Source organism: Sarcophilus harrisii, chromosome 6, assembly GCF_902635505.1.
Source record: "Sarcophilus harrisii chromosome 6, mSarHar1.11, whole genome shotgun sequence".
Taxonomy (NCBI): Eukaryota; Metazoa; Chordata; class Mammalia; order Dasyuromorphia; family Dasyuridae; genus Sarcophilus; species Sarcophilus harrisii.
Window position 1 is genome coordinate 243,767,174 of NC_045431.1, and position 18,574 is coordinate 243,785,747.

The 18,574-nt window shown below is 61.1% G+C and overlaps 6 protein-coding genes and 1 non-coding gene across 11 annotated transcripts; 4 read left to right on the forward strand and 3 right to left on the reverse strand.

The window, feature by feature from the left end:
• Positions 1 to 348: 348 nt before the first annotated feature.
• Positions 349 to 3,868, forward strand: UBXN1 (UBX domain protein 1). Of its 2 annotated transcripts, XM_003774045.4 has the most exons (10): positions 349 to 452; positions 872 to 956; positions 1,266 to 1,319; positions 1,461 to 1,567; positions 1,687 to 1,756; positions 2,086 to 2,277; positions 2,373 to 2,424; positions 2,591 to 2,704; positions 3,428 to 3,620; positions 3,722 to 3,868. In XM_003774045.4, the coding sequence occupies exons 2-10, from the start codon at positions 898 to 900 to the stop codon at positions 3,769 to 3,771; spliced, it is 891 nt and encodes a 296-aa protein (XP_003774093.1). In that variant the 5' UTR covers positions 349 to 452; positions 872 to 897; the 3' UTR covers positions 3,772 to 3,868. The 2 variants fall into 2 exon arrangements, with proteins under 2 accessions (XP_003774093.1, XP_031797183.1); XM_031941323.1 differs by lacking the exon at positions 349 to 452 and having other exon boundaries at positions 787 to 956.
• A 540-nt stretch (positions 3,869 to 4,408) lies between these two features.
• On the reverse strand, positions 4,409 to 5,198 carry LOC100916591 (ubiquinol-cytochrome-c reductase complex assembly factor 3). The gene is made up of 2 exons (XM_003774057.4): positions 4,906 to 5,198; positions 4,409 to 4,716 (listed from the first exon to the last, which is right to left on the reverse strand). Exons 1-2 carry the CDS (start codon positions 5,023 to 5,025, stop codon positions 4,567 to 4,569), a joined length of 270 nt encoding a protein of 89 aa, XP_003774105.1. The 5' UTR covers positions 5,026 to 5,198; the 3' UTR covers positions 4,409 to 4,566.
• LBHD1 (LBH domain containing 1) lies at positions 5,187 to 7,294 on the forward strand. 2 transcript variants are annotated; one of them, XM_023506482.2, is made up of 3 exons: positions 5,187 to 6,578; positions 6,675 to 6,834; positions 7,147 to 7,294. In XM_023506482.2, the coding sequence occupies exons 1-3, from the start codon at positions 6,450 to 6,452 to the stop codon at positions 7,272 to 7,274; spliced, it is 417 nt and encodes a 138-aa protein (XP_023362250.1). In that variant the 5' UTR covers positions 5,187 to 6,449; the 3' UTR covers positions 7,275 to 7,294. The 2 variants fall into 2 exon arrangements, with proteins under 2 accessions (XP_023362250.1, XP_023362249.1); XM_023506481.2 differs by having other exon boundaries at positions 6,675 to 7,236.
• Positions 7,295 to 7,361: 67 nt separating this feature from the next.
• CSKMT (citrate synthase lysine methyltransferase) lies at positions 7,362 to 8,874 on the reverse strand. 2 transcript variants are annotated; one of them, XM_031941325.1, is made up of 2 exons: positions 8,739 to 8,874; positions 7,362 to 8,391 (listed from the first exon to the last, which is right to left on the reverse strand). In XM_031941325.1, exon 2 carries the CDS (start codon positions 8,192 to 8,194, stop codon positions 7,382 to 7,384), a length of 813 nt encoding a protein of 270 aa, XP_031797185.1. In that variant the 5' UTR covers positions 8,195 to 8,391; positions 8,739 to 8,874; the 3' UTR covers positions 7,362 to 7,381. The 2 variants fall into 2 exon arrangements, with proteins under 2 accessions (XP_031797185.1, XP_031797186.1); XM_031941326.1 differs by lacking the exon at positions 8,739 to 8,874 and having other exon boundaries at positions 7,362 to 8,049; positions 8,137 to 8,462.
• On the reverse strand, positions 8,466 to 8,613 carry LOC111721487. Its single transcript, XR_002770654.2, has one exon. It is a non-coding gene; the product is annotated as a small nucleolar RNA SNORA57 (small nucleolar RNA).
• C6H11orf98 (chromosome 6 C11orf98 homolog) lies at positions 8,870 to 10,431 on the forward strand. Its single transcript, XM_031941327.1, has 4 exons — positions 8,870 to 8,990; positions 9,154 to 9,278; positions 9,722 to 9,819; positions 9,913 to 10,431. The coding sequence occupies exons 1-4, from the start codon at positions 8,952 to 8,954 to the stop codon at positions 10,026 to 10,028; spliced, it is 378 nt and encodes a 125-aa protein (XP_031797187.1). The 5' UTR covers positions 8,870 to 8,951; the 3' UTR covers positions 10,029 to 10,431.
• A 1,789-nt stretch (positions 10,432 to 12,220) lies between these two features.
• On the forward strand, positions 12,221 to 18,427 carry INTS5 (integrator complex subunit 5). Of its 2 annotated transcripts, none has more exons than XM_031941556.1 (2): positions 12,221 to 13,913; positions 15,308 to 18,427. In XM_031941556.1, the coding sequence occupies exons 1-2, from the start codon at positions 13,534 to 13,536 to the stop codon at positions 18,291 to 18,293; spliced, it is 3,366 nt and encodes a 1,121-aa protein (XP_031797416.1). In that variant the 5' UTR covers positions 12,221 to 13,533; the 3' UTR covers positions 18,294 to 18,427. The 2 variants fall into 2 exon arrangements, with proteins under 2 accessions (XP_031797416.1, XP_031797417.1); XM_031941557.1 differs by lacking the exon at positions 12,221 to 13,913 and adding an exon at positions 14,102 to 14,269.
• The last annotated feature ends 147 nt before the right edge of the window (positions 18,428 to 18,574 follow it).

Below are 18,574 nucleotides of genomic sequence, written 5' to 3' on the forward strand. Positions count from 1 at the left end.
ACTCAGCGTTTGGGTGCGCACAGCAGGAGTGACGTCACAGCGCGAGCGGAATGACGTCACGTCGTGATCGGATACGGGAATTGGGGAGGAGGAAGCGGCCCCAGCCGAGTCGCGCAGCTTCTTCCTCGGCCGCGCGCGGGAGTGGCTCATCGAAAGGTCTCTCCCGGCTTTTCCGCCTCTAAGGGATTCACTCCCCGCGCTGGGGCAGAGGCGGAAAGCGTTGTCTAGGAAACCAGGGGAAATTCCGCTCCCTCCCAGCGGCGCGACCACGTGCCCTTAAAAAGCGAAGCGGCCTTCACGGCCTTGTCCCTCGGCGGCTCTCGTAGGCCGCCCCGCCCCGCCCCCAGCACCCACGTGACAAAAACACCGGCACTTCCGATTTCCTCAGCTTCCTCCCCGACCACCCTCGGCCCCCACCGGCGCCCCAGTTTGTCCGGAGCCACCGAGTCAGGGTGAGGGCGCGTGGCCCGCAGGCCAGGGCGGAGGCGGGAGAAGGCCCCAGGGGGCGCGCCCCGCTCGGAGCGGGCTCGCGCCCCGAGATGGGGGAGGGGAGGCGGCGCGCGTGCTCTGGCGGGCCCGTGGCCTGGGGCTTAGGGAGAGGGGGCGCGCGGGCCCCGCCTCCCCCACGGGCCCGGAGGCGCGTGCGGTTCAGCTGGGCGCTGGGCGGGGGGGGTGGGGCGCGCTCTGTCCCCGCCTCCTATCTTCCTGGATGCGCGCGCGGCCCCGAGGCCCTGGCGGCGAAGCGTAAAGGGGGAGGAGCCGGGGCGGCACGTGGGCGGCTCGCTCCTTGCTCCGCCCCCTTCCGGGAAAGGAGAGGAGGTGCGCGTGGCCGCCGCCCTGACCCCGCCCCCGCCCCCGCCTTCCTCCCCAGGTCCCGGTGGAGGCGGAGGCGGCGCCATGGCGGAGCGAACAGCTCTGGAGAGCCTCATCGAGATGGGCTTCCCGCGGGGGCGCGCGTAAGGAAACCCGTCCCCGCCCCCGGCTTTGCGGAACGTCCCCCGCTCTTTCCGCCCCTCCCCCAGCTTTGGGTCCCCAAGGAGAGTCCGCGCCCCTCCCCCTCCGTACAGACCCTGCCTTTGGGGTCCTGGGGGCGGACCGCCCGCCCCGGAGCCCGGACTCGCCCCCGAGCCCCTCCGCCCAGGCCTTCCGAGGCCCGTGTCCCAGGGGGAGGTGACCCCGGCGCCCTGTGCAAAACCGGGAGTCCCCCTGTGGCCCGTCATGCCCGTGTTATGTGCATTGACCCCGCCCCCGGTTTCTGTCCCCAGGGAGAAGGCTCTGGCTCTCACGGGGAACCAGGGCATCGAGGCTGCGATGGACTGGTGAGAGCGAGGGAGGCCGCGGCTGGGGGCTCGGGAGTCACGGGGTGACTGGGGGGCCTGGGGGCGGGAGGCGTCCTGGGAGAGAAGAGTTGTAGGGCAGGTGCAGGATTCCCGGCTCACTGGGTTGCCCCACTCATCTAGGTTGATGGAACATGAAGATGACCCGGATGTGGATGAGCCCCCAGCTTCCCCCCTGGGACACTCCTTGGGGCATGAACCCCCGTCCTATGGGGGAGGCAGCCCTGAAGGTCAGAGCCAAAGGAATAGGTGGAGGAGTGGCACCTTCCAATTAGGGAAGGGATGGGGACTGGGGAGGATTCCCCCGGGCCGCAGCCCTGGGGACATGACGGGGGTTACCTCTTCACAGGGTCTGGGTCAGCCCAGGTGGAGGAGAAGCCCCCTCTGAGTGAAGAGGAGAAGCGGGAGCAGACCAAGAGGTACCGGGCCCTGGGCCTTAACCTTCTCCCTGGGAGGGGGAGCCTTTCTCACTGACCCCCGACCGACCAGCTGCTTTGTGGCCCAAGCCCCTTCTGCTCCCTCTTGTCTGAAGCCCACCCGGGACGGCGTCCGAAATGTCTTCCGGTCTCTTCCAGAAGAAACAATGTGGTGCACACAGTAATTGCTTAATAAGCGTCAGAAATAGCCAAATACTTTTTTTCGTTTTTCTGAATTACCATCACGTTCTCTTTTCAAAGTGCTCCCCTTCAAGTGTCAGTTATTACCCTCTCCTTCCTCGTTGTTGAGGAATTCCCTGTCTCTGATCCAGGATGTTGGAGTTGGTAGCCCAGAAACAAAAGGAACGGGGAGAAAGAGAGCAGCGGGAGGCGGTGGAGCGCGAGAGGCAGCGTAGACGGCAGGGCCAGGAGCTGTCGGCCGCCCGGCAGCGGCTACAGGAAGATGAGATGCGCCGGGCAGCCGAGGAGCGGAGGAGGGAGAAGGCCGAAGAGACAGCAGCCAGGTCGGAGGCCCGAGGGAGCGGGCAGGGCAGGAGGAAAGGTTGGTGGCGGGGCTGTGTCACTCACCAGATTCTCCATCTCTTGCACTCCCTTCCAGACAGCGAGTCCGGGAGAAGATTGAGAGGGATAAAGTAGAGAGAGCCAAGAAGGTGGGTGTCAGTGGCAGGATCAAATTAGGAAATACAGGGTATGGTCAGTCACGAGACATCTCCATCGTAAAGGATGGTAAATGGTGTCTGGGGGGCATGAGAATAAGTGTGGGAGGGGGCCACGGGGTTTAGTGTGGCTCCCTAGCTAATTTCCCTTGACTCCTAGTTTGGTGGCACTGGATCACAGATGACCTCCCCTGCAACAGAGCCAGGCCCCGTTCCTTCTTCTCCCAGTCAGGAGCCTCCCACCAAGCGAGAGTATGACCAGTGCCGAATACAGGTATGGGGGTGTGATGGTCCCTTGGAGGCTGGGCTTTCCTCCAAATCAAGAGCCGTGTTGAGGTGCTGCTGCTCCCACTGTCTCACGTTCAGGGATCCCTCCCCTTGGCTATCTATATTCTTCCTTCCCATATGAAATTTTTATTTTCTCAGTGTGACTTTTAACAACTTATTGGTGAAATCAGCTGACTGATCCTTATCCTGTGTGAACACCAAACCCCTGTAATATAACTTCTGCTTGTGGTCCTGCGACTGCTTGTTTATGTTTTTAGCATCCTGGGCCCCCTGGGTTCAGTCTCTTACATCTTTCAAGATTTGTCTCTTGCTGTATTGTAAACTCCCAGGCAACAGGGAATGGGTCTTTTTAACACATGTACAGCAGCCGGCGCCACCAAAGAAAGGTGCTTCATAAAAATTTCTTGTCATGGTTATAATTAGTTCCCAGTAATAGCCTCATGTTCTCTTTTTTTCTATTTTTACTTAAGCAAGCGAAGGCAGCCCAGTGGCAGAGTGGAAAGGCATTCACTGGCTTTGCTGGGCAAGTCACTTCACTTCTGTTTGCCTCAGTTTTTTCACCTTAAAAGGGGGCTCATATAGAATCCCCTTCCTGGGTCCTGTGGATCAAATCAGACAGTTGTAAAGCACTTAATGATTGTTAGCAACATTATGAGGCAAGCCTTTACCCCACGTTTCCCCTGATACCGGACTCTCTCTGTCCTTCCAGGTTCGGCTGCCAGACGGCACCTCCCTGACACAGACATTCAAGGCCAGAGAGCAGCTGGCGGCAGTGAGACTCTACGTGGAGCTACATCGAGGGGAGGAACTAGGGGGTGGGCAGGACCCTGTACAGCTGCTCAGTGGCTTCCCCCGGCGGGCCTTTTCTGAAGCCGATATGGAGAGACCACTGCAGGAGCTGGGTATGGGGACTACAAGGTGGTGGGTGTGGAGACTGCCTGAAGTAGGGTTTGGGCTGTTAGGAAGCGGCTGAAACTGAGCTGAATCTCCTCTCTTCCTACAGGACTTGTGCCTTCTGCGGTCCTCATTGTAGCCAAGAAGTGTGCCAGCTGAAGGGCTCTCCAGCCTCCTTTCTTTTCCCCTCAAAACTCCCCCCACCTCTGACAGAGCACTGACATCCCTCCCTAATAAACACGTCCTGAGTCATGTGTGTCAGGCTCCTTCCTGAGGTTGGGGAGGGTGGAGGAGGGGGCTGAGGCCTCCCAAGAGTCTGGTGCTGTCCTTACTTGGCTGTTGAGAAGGGTCAAATGGCAGATCCCTGCAGGTTGGGCCTGGCCCTTGATCCCTGCCCTACAATGATGGTGGAAAAGCCACTGACGCCTTCATGTCCTTCCCCTGCAGCAGGAGAGGACCCTCCTCTACAACCCAAGGCGGGGCCCTCCATGGAGGTATCCTCCCCCCAGTACTGGGAGGGAAGTGCAGGTCCCATCACCTGAACATCCCCGGAGCCTTCTCTTTCCCCTCCAGCATGCAAATACAACGTGACCCCCAGGCTGAAGATGATGTTCTCCCGGCCCAAGCCACAAACACTAACGGGCCGGGACCAGAGCCTTGAGTGCCAGGCAGGGGCATCTTTGTCGCAGACTTGGAGGGTGCCCGAGGCGGGGATAAGGGGCTCGTTCGTTTTCAGACTGGTCAAAGTGGAGGGAAGCCGGAGGCTGTTGTGGGGAGGATAAAATGGCTATTACAATGAGCCCTGAGTCCCGTTTATTAAGCCAGAGTTTATAACGCACTGGGGAACGCGAGGAGGCAGCGGCCTCTTAGAGCCCCTCAGGTATCGGGGATGCGCGAGGCCCGCGACGTGGGGGTGGGGGGGATCCCGAGTTCCGAGGGGAGCCCGGGTAGGCGTCAGGCCGCCCGGCCGCCCTCCCGCCGGTTCCAGTCCTTCCTCCAGGCCACGTTCTCGTGCGTCTCGGTGGCCTCCCGCAGCGTGTCCAGCAACAGCATCTTGGTCTTGGTCGCCTCGTCCCACCGCTGCGGGTTCCCCTCCGGGATTTCCTGCGCAGGGCCCAGGAGGGAGCCAGGTCAGGGCCCGGGAGCCGGGTCGCCGCGGCCTCCCCCAACCCTCCCCGCCCCCCCTCCCGGCCAGCACCGAGGACGGATGGAAGCCCCCGGAGGGCAGGGCCGGCCGCTGGCTCGGGGCAGTCGGCGGGCACCTCTTCCATGCTCTCCGGGCGGCGGACCCACCTTAAGCAGCTCCCGCGTGCGCTGCTCCCCCGGCGTCACCAGCACGAAGAGGAAGACCCCTAAGCCCCCGCCCGCGCCCAGCACCGCCGCCACCTGCAGCGCCTTGAACAGCGACCCCATGTCCTCGACCGCCCACCGAAGAACGGAGCCCCGCCCCCTCCGCCGCCTAAAGAGGCCGCGCCATAGAGACGAGAAACGTAGTCCTCCGCGGGCGGGGACACCGGCCTAGAGAGGCCAACGCGGGGGAGCGAGGCCGGAAGTCGAGGACTTTAAAGGGGGCGGAGCGGGAGGAGGTGAAATGCACTAGAGAGTTTTTCTCTTCCTCCTCCGACTGCGCAGAGCGGGGCCAGGAGGGAGCAGGAAGAGCGCTCGTGGCTACGGCGCCCCCAGGCGGAGATCCCAGAGTCCTCCCCGATGGGGCTGGCCCGCGGAGCCGGCCGGGCACATGCGCTTGGCTTCGCTTGAAAAACCCGTCAGGTCGTGCAGGATCCGGCCTGTCATCCGCCCGTCCCCACGGGGACCGCTTGGGGCGCTGAGAAGCGGGATCACGTTTGTAAAGCGCCCGCAAACGCTCCGACTAGGCCCCGCCCGTGGCCCGCTCCCACTCCGGGAGGCGCTTCTCTCCCGCACGCCCCTCCCCTAGGCCGCCTCCTCTCTCAGAGCGCGGCGGCGGCGGTGCCGGGGCACGGGCCGGATGGGGGGCGGCGCCTTGCCCCCCAAAGCGCCGCATAAAGGCCGCCCCTCGCGGATGGGAAAGGGCCTAGGCGCTCAGGGTCACGCCCCGCGCTCTACGGCCAGCTTATTGGGCGCGACGTCGCCCAGCCTGTTCCAAGCGAGCGGTTTGGGCTCAAGGATCTTTTCCCCCGGAAAACATGATTCTAACCCCCCTGGGCGGGCACTGGGATCTGGGATCAGCCTGGGGACTGTCCTGTGACTCTCGGGTGCCCGCCTACAAAGTGCACGCACTGGATCGGTCCTGAAGGCCCTTCCTGCTCTATAAACTTGCCTGATACTTGGCCCCCAGCCGCCTGGGAAGTGGGATTGTAAGCATTAACACAGACACTGTATGTCAGGACACCGGTTCGCCAAGGCAGAGGGATTTGGCCAAATCCTCCCATCTAATCGCGTCTAGGACAGCTGTGTCTCATCCCTGCAAGGGTCTGGTGGATCCCGCCCCTCCACCCATGCCCAGCCCTGGGAGACAAGGGCCCGGGAGCCGGTCAGTCTTAGGGCAAAAGGCCTCGCGAGAAGGATCCTGAGCGACGTGTCCAAGGGGGAAGAGGGAAAAGGAGCTTTCAACTTTTTCTCTTCCCCTCCAAGGGCCAAACCTCGTCCACAATTTTCCCTCCCCCCTCTGGGACTCTTGTAATCCCCCTGCTGCTTGTCAGCCTCCTTTCCTCAGATGCGATTAAGGGGCCAGTTTCCAAAGGAGATTACAGGGGCAAAATCGGTCTCCCCTTCTGCGGGAGTCTGGCCATAAAGGGGCTGGGGACGGAGGGGGACACCGGCGCAGCGGGGAAGTCCGCGCTGCTCACCGCGTTACCATGGCCTTCCTGCCTAGAAGCAGTGAGGAGGAGGAGGAGGTTTCTTGGCCCAGCAACAGCCCAGGTTCTCCCTGGAAACCGGACTCTCCAAATCAGGTCAAGACCTTGTGGGACGACCAGGACGTTCAGGTACGTGCGCCAAGCCCGCTTCCCGCTTAAAGCAGAAACTCCTCCAAGTCCCTGCCTCGCCTTGTTGGTTCTAAGTCAGTTTGTGCGCTGCCTTAGGTTTCTTCTCAGAAGCCCCGTCCACCCTCCATCACCGTGGAAGCCACAGATCCAAATGAGGTGGAAAGTGGGGAGCTCAGGTGGCCTCCTGAGGATTTGCTGTTATCCGACAGTGAAGAGGAAGAGGAAGCCTTTTTCCAGGACCAAGATGAAGAGTCAGGTGAAGAAAGTCTTGGTCTGAGAGGCCTAGAGATGGAAAAGGGGGAAGAAAAGGAGATGGGCAGGAAGCCGTTGTTTAGGTGGGAGAGGGAAAGCAGAAGGATGATGAGGATGGATGGATTTCCTTTTAACTGATCCAGTGGCAGAGTAGAGCAAGACATGGATTCAAATCTTGCCCCAGAAACTTAAACCCCCATTCTTGGCTTAATGTGAGCCAGTTTCCCCAACTGTAAAATGAGATCAATTGAGTCAGAGTGTAAAGGGATTTTTGGGGAAATATCCTCGTGGTGGCAACATTATTCTCCCACCCTAGGCTGGGCTTGGTGCCCCCTAGATCCCAGATCCTCTCTAAGAACCCTCAATCCTGGGTCCGACTGGGAGCAGGAGGAAGAGGAAGAAACCTGGGAGGAGAGTGAAACTTCCTGGATTTCTGGTGAGTGAGATTAAGATTCTTCCCTTGTTTCCTGAATCCCCCCCCCCCCCCCCCCAGCCAGAAAAGAAAGGTTATCACTACACTTGACACACAAATAAAATGGGGAAGATTGCTTTTATTGAGCTGCCTGGACCAAGTAAGCAAAATAAGTGAGCCCCTTGAAGGGCCCCAGTTCCTGTATTTTCACCAATCTGCTGCCAGCTCCCCGCTCCAAGCAGGGCAAACGAACATCGGGGTCCTCATCGGAGAACTGTACCAGGGTGCCCTGGGGGGCGAGCACCCGCAGACACTCGGACAGCAGCTGCTCTGCCCCGGCTTGGCCACCCCTGGCCACAGCATCCCAGGTGCCCTTGTCCAGCACCAGCTGGAAGGACCCAGAAGGGCAGGCAGGTCCCAGGTCTCGGGCGTCAGCCTGCAGGAAATGCAGCCGGGAATCGGGGTGCCCGGGGCGCAGCCCGGGGCGGTCTCCGTGCCCTTCCAGCAGGCGCTTCATGCGCTGCACAGCCACTGCAGAAAAGTCCACCCCGAGCACGTTCAAGGGCAGGGGGCACTTGGTGTAGAGTCCGGGGCACAAATCCGAGGTTCCACAGCCCACGTCCAGCACCCTGAGGGGGGCCACTGCTGGCCCTCGGGGAGCCCCCTTCTGCAGCAGCGGCAAGAGAAGCCCCCGAACCTCTTCGTAGCCAAAAAACCAGTCGAAGTTAGGGGGCCTTCCGGGCAACGCCTGGGCGTGGAGCCGGTCCCAGAGCCCGGGATCCGACAGGCAGCTGCCGGCCAGGGAGCCTGCGCGGGGTTGGGACAGGGCAACGTTAGGGGCGTGCGCTGGGCACCCCCCCCGGCCGCCCACATTCCCGACCCCCAAAGCCCTACCGGCCCAGGAGCGCTTCGCCCTGGTCCCCTTGTGGAGGAGTCGGTGCAGGAGCGCCATGGGCCAGGTCTGCAGGGCCGAGTCTCGCGGGCGAGAGGCAGGCCCCGCTCCCCTTCCCCTCCCCCTGCGCCGAGAGAACGAGGAACAAAGGTCAGAGCCAGACTCTTCTCAGGGAATGGACTTTATTGAACCAGTTAAAAGGGGGGTGAGAGAAGGATCCAGTCGTTCCACGTCCAGGGGCGGCGGCGATCAAGGCCCTGAAACAGAAGCACAACAGATGAGCAATCAGAAAAGCGGGGGGAAACCGGCCCTTTCTCGGCCCTGCAAAGGACGCTGTCCCGGCGAGTGAGGATAGAACCGGCGGATGGGAGCCGCCGGCACCGAAGACATGACGCCGGGGGGACCGGGGTCCCCTTGCTCTGCCTCCGTACATAACGGGGGCCGGGACCGAGCACCCGGCCCCCGCCAAGAAATGGAGGCGGCAGCGCCTGCGAAAGCGAAAGCCCCAGGCCGACAGCCCCGGCAGCCCCGGCAGCCCCGGCAGCCCCGGCAGCCCCGGCAGCCCAGACAGCAGCCTCAGGGGAGGCTCTCCGGCCGCACTCACCGGCTCTCCGGCAGGAAAGGGACTGCGCCTGTGCCCGGCGCGCCTTTATAGGCAGGTGGCGCACCGCCCCTCGCCTCCGATTGGCCGCTCTCTGCCGGGGGCGGTGCCTCCCTTCCGAAGGGGCGGGGCGCGGCGCGCCGAGAGCGACACTAGGAACGTCGGAAGCCGCCGCGTCGCCGCCGCCGCTGCGACGCTGACCTCGGCGCCTGGACCATGGGGGCTCCCGGGGGGAAGATCAACCGGCCGCGGACGGTGACTGCTGGCGGCCCCGCCGAGGCCCCTTTCCCGGCCCCCTTCCCCGCCCTCTGCCCCTGCTGCCCACCCGGGGCCTCCACGCGGGTTCCTCCCGGGGGGGGGGGGGACGTAGCCGGGCGCGCGCCCCCCTAACTCTGCCGCCTGGTCCTGCCCCTGCCAGGAGCTGAAAAAGAAGCTGTTCAAGCGGCGCCGGCTGCTGAGACGGGAGCGGCGGCGGCGGCACCAGGTGGTCGGGGCGGTGCTGGACGAGGGGCTCATCACTCGCCATCACCTCAAGAAGCGCTCGTGAGTGCTCCCTGGGCTCCCCGGGCGGCCTCCCGTGACCCTCTCCCGGCAGAAGGGGGGCGGGGCCAAAGGCGCGGACAGGGCCGCGGGGGTGGGGGTGGGGGGTCGCCGCTGGGGTCTCCGGATGCTGCCGCCCCCCCCATTCCCCCCATTATCCCGCTTGGACTTGGCTGCACTTTCTACTAGAGAGCCCCATCCTTATCCTGCCCCCCATGCCCCCTCCCCCTTCCCGAAAGCTGGAAGTTCTGGGAGAATTCAAGCAGTAATCGGGAAGTAGCTCTTAGGCCTGCTGTGTGCCGGGTGCTGCGCCAAGGCCCGGAGCTCACTGCCCGGGAGGGGGCGCTTAATGTGTGTACTTCCGAGGGAATTCAAACCCGCGGCCCAGTGACTTCCCCTGGGGCACTCGGGAGCCGCCAGACTGGACCTCTGCCCCTCCCCTCTAGGTCGAGTGCCCGAGCCAACATCACCCTGTCTGGGAAGAAGCGGAGGAAGCTTTTGCAGCAGATCAGGCATGCCCAGAAGGAGAAGGCTGCCATGGAGGGTGAGGAGGATGGCGGGCTTGGGAAAGGGAAAAGGTCGGAGGGCAGAGGTTAAGTCAAGAGGGCATTCTGCTAATTAACTTTACTCCTCCCAGTGGAAGCTCCCCCGAAGCCAGGCAGGACCACTGAGGCGCAGCCTAGACGGCAGAAGAAAAGGAAAGCTGGAGCTATCCAGGATGTGGAGATGGAAGACCTGGAAGCTGGCAGCTGAGCCCCCACGATCTCAAAGAGGCCATTCCTTCCGTTAGGACAAGGAGGCAGAGCCCCCCACCCATAGGCAGCTGCTGCTCGTTCTTTTAAGTTTTGGAGGCAGTCAGGATTGTGTGATTTGCCCAGGGTCACACGGCTAGTAGGTATCTGAAGCTGGATTCAAACTCTGGGGCTAATACACGACCCATTTTGCCTCCCAGGTGCCCCCCTCCCCCCATAGGCTTCTAAAAGGACATGGCCCTGACCTTTCCCTCCCCTCCCCTCCTATGTCTCATTCAAGTCCCTTTGCTTTGAGAGGGGAGCTTCAGATACTGTTTGCTTTGCTTCCTGGGGAGGAAAGAAGGGAGGTCCGTGGCTCACTAGTGATAACAGTTTGTAATAAAGTTGTTTGAGTTCTGGTTGGAGCATTTGTGAGTCTCTGTGGAAGGATGAGGATAGAGTAAAAAGGCTGGGGAGCCAAGCCAGGGGCATGAGCTGAGTATTGATAATAAGCAGGGAGCCGGGAGATAATCCTGCCCCCAAGACTGAGGGTTCTATTTAATAATAACCTTTTATTTTCCAAATATATGCGAAGATAATTTTCAACATTCGCCTTTGCAAAATCTTGTGTTTCAAATTTTTCTCCCTCTCCTAGATAGCAAGTAACCCAATACATGTTAAATGTGCACTTCTTCTATAATTTCCACATTTATTGTGCTGCACAAGAAAAGTCGGATCAAAAGGAGAAAAAAAGAAAAAAATCAAGCAAACAACAAAAAAGGTGAAAATACTATGTTGTGATTCACATTCAGTCCCCATAGTCCTCTGTCTGGATGCCCACGACTTTCTCCATCACAAGTCTTATGGAATTGGTCTGAATCACCTCATTGTTGAATCCATCATAGCTGATCATCACATAGTTTTGTGTACAATGTTCTCTTGGTTCTCCTCACTTAGCATCAGTTCATATAAGTCTTTCCAGCAATCATCCTATTGATCATTTTTTTTAACCTTTAGGTAACAACATTTTTTGGTTCATATACACAGAATTTTTAGCATTTCTTACAAATGCACTTTGTGAAATGGTTAAAGGCCAAAGAGGCAAAATAGGTAGAATGGCTCATTTCACAGAATTAAAAGCCTGAAGCGATGCAATAGAGCCTTTACAGTAATGCAATTTTTTATTTTATTTTTAAAAGTTATTGATAATACTTGGTTTTTATCACTTTCATTTCCTTTTGTTTATTTTAACACACATCGCTTTGTTGGGAGAGAAAAATCGGAGCAAAGGAGAAAAGCCAAGGGATAGATTAAAAAACAAAAAAAGAATCATGTGTTGATTTACAATCTCCTTAGTTCTTTTGCTGGAGGCAGATGGCATTTTCTGTCCAAAGTCTATTGGCATTGCTTTGAACCACTGAGAAGAACCAAGTCTTTCTTAGTGGATCATCAAACATTCTTGCTGTTATTGTGTACAATATATTTTGGTTCTGTTTGTTTCACTCAGTATCTGTTCATGTAAATGATCATTTCTTGTAAAACAACAATATTCCATTACATTTATTATACTGTAACTTCAGCCATTCTCCAAGGGATGGGCATCTACTTACTTTGCAGTTCCTTGCCCCTACAAAAAGGGCTGCTGCAAACATTTTTGTCTAACATTGTGCTAACAGGGCCCTAAGTGCAAAAACGTGTCAGTCTGTCCTTTCCCTGTGTTTTTATCTGTAAACTCTCTCTGCTCCTCACTGCAGTAGCTCAATTCAAAGTAGTATGAGTAAAAAAAGTCAGGTAATCTGGAGTCAGGAAGACCCGAGTTAAAATTTTCCCTAATATTGGTAGTAACACGGGGCAAGTCATTTGCTCATCTTCCAATTAACCTGGATAATAACGGCATCGATCTCGTGAGGTTATTATAAGAATAAATTGAGATAATATTTATAGTGTGGTTCCTTAAACAGATGTATGAATGCTAAGCATTATTAAATGGAATGCTTTGGGAAGTAAAAAACAAAGTTCTATCACTCAGGACAAATCATTCTAACTCAGGATTACATAGTTATACCCAGCCTCACAGCCCCACTTCTAAACCTCATGAACCAAAAATATTTTTTTTTTGGGGGGGGGGGTGAGGCAGTTGGGGTTAAGTGACTTGTCCAGGGTCACATAGCTAGTAAATTGTCCAAGGTTGCATAGCTAGTTAAGTGTCTGAGGTCAAACAACTCTGGTCTTCCTGACTCCAGTGCCTGTGCTCTACCACTGCACCACCTCATGAACCATTGCTCTGCTTGCCTATCATTTGCCCCACATTTCACTAATGAAACTGATTGTATTTTATTTTTCCAATTATATGTAAAGATAATTTTTCAATGTTGATTTTTGCAAGATTTTGACTTCCAAAATTTTTCCTCCTCCCTCCCTTAACTTGCCACTCCCCAAAGCAGCAAGCAATCTGATGCCATTATACCATACAATGGGCCACAAGTAAAATCAAATGAGATGAATTTGCTGAGTAGTTAACACAAAGCAAGTGCTTAGTAGGTTCTTAATACGGACCCATTCTCTTATGTCACCCTCCCTATCCCATCCCATTCTGTTTTTACTTGTTCTGAGTGTGTAATCAGCCTCATCTCTTCAACTAAAAGGGGACTTTCTCAGCTTTATGTGGTCTTTGCTTCCAGATGCTTAATGAATGTTTTTGTTAAGTGATTGGATTTCTAAAAGCTCCAGGAGAGTAAAGAGCTAGGAGTTAATCCGGTATTTGTCACTCTGGACAATTGATCTAGAAGAAAGAAGCAGTGAAAAGGGGCAGTTTACCACTCAAGTCTTCAGCTCCTACCCTCAAGCCATTTAATATCTTCTGAGATAGGTGGTTTTTTCCACCCATTTTACAGATGAAGATGTTGAGGCCGAGAGATCAGGTGACTTTGTGTCTAAATGTCAAACTCGGTCTTGACCTTGTTCTCAGTCCTTTTCTTCCTTCCCTCCTTAAAAGTCGAATTGATTCATATTTTCCACTCTTTGTGGTACCTGCTCCTGAAGCTGCTGCTACATATTGAACAAGTTTTGTTTCATGTGAATTTGAAAAGCAATTGAGCCGATTTCTCTACTGGGTAAGTTGTCAAAAGCAAAACGTGTTAAAAGAACCGGAGGATCTTTGGGTGGATCTTGGAGGGCGGCGTGTGGATAGGAAGCGCATCAGTTTATGGAGGCGCGATGCTCGGGGAGATGATGGATTCGTTTTTGTGACCCCTCCCCTAAAACACACACGCACACATACATGCGCGTGCGCGCGCCCGCGCACTCTCTCTGTGTCTCTGTCTCTCACTCTGTCTCTGTCTCTCTGTGTGTGTCTCTCTTCTTGCCCCGCGCCCCACCCCCCACTTCAGAGCTGGGCGCTTGTCATCAGCCCATTTGACAAGACTTCCTATGCCAATGGAAGCCTCCTTTCCCGGGGTGCAGCGCTGTGGAACTAGGCCGGCTCTGTCAGGAAGCGGGGGTTGAGACGCCGGTAGAACTCGTCCACGATGGGAGCTCGGCGGCTCAGTCTCCCCGCGGGTGCAATGAAGGGGTTGGGCTTCCAGCTCGGACACTCACGGATCGGACCCGCCCCTCCTGGGCCCCGCCTCTTCCCCGCCCCTCGCTGGGACCCGGATGGGCGCGGAACGCTCTTTCAGCGGCTCCAGACGGCGCCGGACTTTGTTGCGTGCCACTCTCCCCGGCAGGTTCCGCCGCTCGCTGTCCTCCCAGCGCGCATGCGCCAGCCGCGCTCCGCCGCTCCCGCCCCCGCCGCCCCTCCAGCCGCTGCCGCTGCCGGCTCCGGGCCCGGGATGTCGGCTCTGTGTGATCCCTCCGGGCCTCCGGCCCCACCCGCACCCGCCGCCCACGGGCCCGCGTCCCCGCTCAGGTGCGTGGGCGCCGGCATCGCTCCACCCCGGGGTCAGCTCTCGGAAATCGTCCATCCCTCCCCATTGTACAGATGAGGAAACTGAGGCCAAGGGGCTGGGCGGAAGCCCGGGGGCGGCCCGTCCGGCCACCTCGTTTTATCGCCGGCGAAACCGAGGTCCCTGGAGGGAAGAGGAAGGGGAGGGCGGAGCCTAGGTCTGGGCCCCGGGGCACCTCCCCCGTACTCCTCCCCCAACTCCTCCTCCCACCCTTTCCCCAGCAGAGGCTCCCGCCTGGAAGGTGCCGCGGCCTCGGGATGGTCTGGGCGCAGGCTCCGAGGCCCGAGGGCCCAGCCGCGGGCGCTGTGCTGCCCCTTGGGTAAAGGGCGGTGGGGGAGGGCGGGCGGAGGCGGAGGGGGAGCGGCGCCTGGAGCCCCGCGGGGCGCCGAGTGGGGGGCGTGTCGGGGCCAGGCCGCCGGGAGAGGAGACGGTCCGGACTGGGGGGGGGCCGCGATCTGGAGGAAGGGGGGCGGTGGGGGGCCGCGAGAGGGGGTTCGTAGCCCGCCGGCCGGAGGCCCCGGCACAGGCGTGGTCAGCCAGGCTGAGGCCCCTGGGTGAGGCCTGCGCCCCCCCCTCCGGCCGGAGGAGAGGGGCTGCACCCTGAGAGCATGGGTGGGGGAGGAGCAGCAGCGCGGGGCCGCCCGGGGTCTGGAGGGGAGGGGTCCCTGAAAAAGAAGTTTCAGTGGCTGCGAGTCACAGAGACCGGGGCTGGGGAGGAGGCAGGGCCCCCATCTTGTGCCAGGCCTGGAGGACACCGAGGCAGGCTCCAGAGGGAGGGGCTGCGGAGGGAGCCTTCTTTCTACCTGCCGGCCTCCCCCCGGCGCTGCCAGAGGATTGGGGGCCTGCGCCAAGGCCTTCCTTCCCTTTCCTCATTTGTAAAGGGGACAAGGGGGTGTCCGGCGCTCAGCCTGACTGGTGTGTGGTGACGGGGCGGCCCCGTGGGCTTGGGCTCCTCACGTTTGTGGGCCTCGGCTCCCCCGCCCCACCAGGGCCCTGCTTAACGCCGTCTGCGGCCCCCGTTTGGTTCTGGGAGCCCCAGCTTAGGAGGACGAGCACATGATTGGGGGGAGGAGGCCACGTGTGGCTTGGTGCCAGGAGGGAGGATCGCCACCGCCCCCTCCAAGTAATCTTAAGAGCCAGGGGCGGGAGGGACGTCGGCTGGGTACAAGGAAGTGGCCAGGAGCCGGCCAGAAGCCGGGGGCCGCTGGGAGGGGGGGAGGGATCCTCAGGCCGGGGTGGGCTGGCCGTTTCTGGGAACGCTCTAGAGGGAGGCCTGGCTGCCGTTCAGCTGTGGGCGTCGTGCCCGCCGGGAGCCTCTCAGTTCTGCCTGATTGCCCTTTCTCTCCCTTCTTCCCAGTGCCCAGGAGCTGGCTCAGGAGATCAAGGCCTTCCTGACCGGCGTCGACCCCGTCCTGGGCCACCAGCTCTCGACGCGGGACCACGCGCGCTGCGGCCTCCTGCTGCTCCGCTCCCTGCCCCCTGCCCGGGCCGCCGTCCTAGACCACCTGAGAGGCGTCTTCGACGAGAGCGTGCGCACGCACCTGGCCACTCTGGACGACGTTGCCAGCACGGGCCCGCAGCACCTGCGCCCACCGCTCCCGTCCCACGTTCCTTCAGGGGGTCCCGGCCTGGAGGATGTCATCCAGGAGGTGCAGCAGGTGCTCTCGGAGTTCATCCGGGCCAATCCCAAGGCCTGGGCCCCGGTGGTCAGCGCCTGGTCCATTGACCTGATGGGACAGCTCAGCAGCAAGTACTCGGGGCGGCACCAGCGGGTGCCTCACGCCGCCGGCTCCCTGAACGAACTGCTGCAGCTGTGGATGGGCTGCCGCGCCACCCGCACCCTGATGGACATTTACGTGCAGTGCCTGTCGGCCCTCATCGGGAGCTGTCCCGACGCCTGCGTGGACGCCCTCTTGGACACGTCGGTCCAGCACTCGCCGCATTTTGACTGGGTCGTGGCCCACATCGGCTCCTCTTTCCCCGGCACCATCATCTCTCGGGTGCTGTCTTGTGGACTCAAGGATTTCTGTGTCCACGGTGGGGCTGGCGGGGGAGGCGGGGGAGCGGGCGGTCCCCCTCCGACCCCTTCGGCGGATGCCTTCCCCTCAACCCCAGCCATCCCTGGAGAAAAGCGCGTGCCCAAGATTGCTTCTGTCGTAGGGATCTTGGGGCATCTGGCCTCTCGCCACGGGGACAGCATCCGCCGCGAGCTCCTCCGGATGTTCCACGAGAGCTTGGCCGCAGGCTCTGGGGTGCGTGGAAGCGACCCCTCCCTTCAGGCTACGGTGCCCTTCTTGCTGCAGCTGGCGGTCATGTCGCCAGCCCTGCTGGGCACCGTCTCTGGGGAGCTGGTGGACTGCCTAAAGCCCCCGTCGGTCCTGAGCCAGCTTCAGCAGCACCTGCAGGTCTTTAGCCGAGAGGAGCTGGACAACATGCTGAGCCTCGCAGTCCACCTGGTCAGCCAGGCCTCCGGGGCTGGGGCCTACCGCCTCCTCCAGTTCTTGGTGGACACGGCCATGCCGGCTTCCGTCATCACGCCCCCCGGCCTGGCCGTGCCCGATGCTGTCCGTGAGGCCTGTGACCGGCTCATCCAGTTGCTGCTGCTGCACTTACAGAAGCTCGTGCACAATCGGGGAGGGTCCCCCGGGGACGGGCTGCTGGGTCCTCCTCCCCCACCCCGCCCAGTGCCCTTCCTCGATGCCCTGCGGAGCCACGTCGGAGAGCTGTGCGGGGAGACCTTGAGGCTGGAGCGGAAGCGCTTCCTTTGGCAGCACCAGCTCCTGGGCCTGCTGTCCGTCTATACCCGGCCCAGTTGCGGACCAGAAGCCTTGGGCCATCTCTTGAGCCGGGCCCGAACGCCGGAAGAGTTGAGCCTGGCCACGCAGCTTTTTGCCGGGCTGGTGGTCAGTCTCTCGGGCTTGCTGCCCTTGACCTTGTGCAGTTGTCTGGCGCGCGTCCACGCGGGGACGCTGCTCCCCCCCTTCACGGCCAGGCTTCTCCGCAACCTGACTCTGCTGGTGGGGTGGGAGCAGCAGGGTGGGGAGGGGCCCACCGCCCTGGGGGCCCGTGTCGGCGAGGCCGTCTCTGCCCAGCTTCCGGACCTGGCCCCCCTCCTGCTGCACCCGGAAGAGGAGGTCGCCGAAGCAGCTTCGTCCCTGCTGGCCATCTGCCCCTTCCCTCAGGGAGCCCTGCTCCCTGCCCAGCTCCTGAGCTTGGTGAGGGCCGGCGTGTCCCGATTCTTTGCCTCCCTGAGGCTCCACGGGCCCCCGGGCGTCTCCTCGGCTTCCCAGCTGCTCATACGGCTCTCCCAGGCCTCCTCGGCCGGCCTCAAAGCCGTCCTCCAGCTTCTGGTAGAGGGAGCTTTGCATCGCGGCAACGCCGAGCTGTTCGGGGGGGAAGGGGAAGGGGGAAACGAGAACGCGTCGGCCACGGCCTCCGGCTCGGCCTCCGCTTACCTGCTGGAGACCAACAGGCGGCACACGGCGGCCGTGCCGGGCCCCGGAGGCGTCTGGTCCGTGTTTCACGCCGGAGTGATCGGCCGCGGCCTGAAACCCCCGAGGTCGGCCCAGTCCCGGAGCGCCCAGGAAGTGATCTACAACACCCAGAGCCTGCTCCGCCTTCTGGTGCACTGCTGCGGCGTCTCGAGCGGGCCGGCGGCCGGCGACCGCTGGGCGGCCCCGGCGCTGAGCCCCGAGGCGGCCAAAGCCGTGGCCGTGACCTTGGTGGAGAGCGTGTGCCCGGACGCCGCCGGGGCGGAGCTGACCTGGCCCCCCGAGGACCACGCCAGAACCACGGTCGAGCGGGATCTGCGCATCGGCCGCCGGTTCCGGGAGCACCCGCTGCTCTTCGAGCTGCTGAAGCTGGTGGCGGCGGCGCCGCCGGCCCTGTGCTACTGCTCGGTGCTGCTGCGGGGGCTCCTGGCCGCCCTCCTGGGGCACTGGGAGGCCTCCCGCCACCTGGACACCTCGCAGTCCCCCTGGCAGCTGGAGGCCTCCTGTACTCTGGTGGCCGTCATGGCCGAGGGCAGCCTGCTGCCGCCCACGCTGGGCAACATGCACGAGGTCTTCGGGCAGCTGGCGCCCTTCGAGGTGCGGCTGCTGCTGCTCAGCGTCTGGGGCTTCCTCCGCGAGCACGGGCCGCTGCCCCAGAAGTTCGCTTTCCAGCCGGACAGGGGCCGCTTCGCCCGGGACTTCTCTCGGGAGGGCGGCGGCGCCGGGGGCCCCCACCTGGCCGTGCTGCACAGCGTCCTGCACAGGAACATTGACCGCCTCGGCCTCTTCTCGGGCCGCTTCCAGGCCTGGCCCCCCTCGGCCCCGGGCCCCCCGCAGAGGCCGGCCCCCTGAGCCGCCCCCGGCCTGGCCCTGGGGGGGAGGGCCCGCGGCCGGCGCGCCCCGCCCCCGCCTCCGAGCCTGCGCTCTCCCCTCCGCCGGTTCCCCCCCCCCCCCCCCCAAATAAAGGTTGCCCAGTTTGCAATGAGCCGGACTTGTGTGGCTGTCCTGCGGGGGTGGGGGGAGAGGGAGGGCGGGCGCTGGGCGGGCCGGGGCAGGAGAAACGGGCCAATGGTAGCGCGGCAGGCTGGGAACCCTCCTATCGAAGGTCGCTCGCTCCTCGTTCCCGCCTCCGG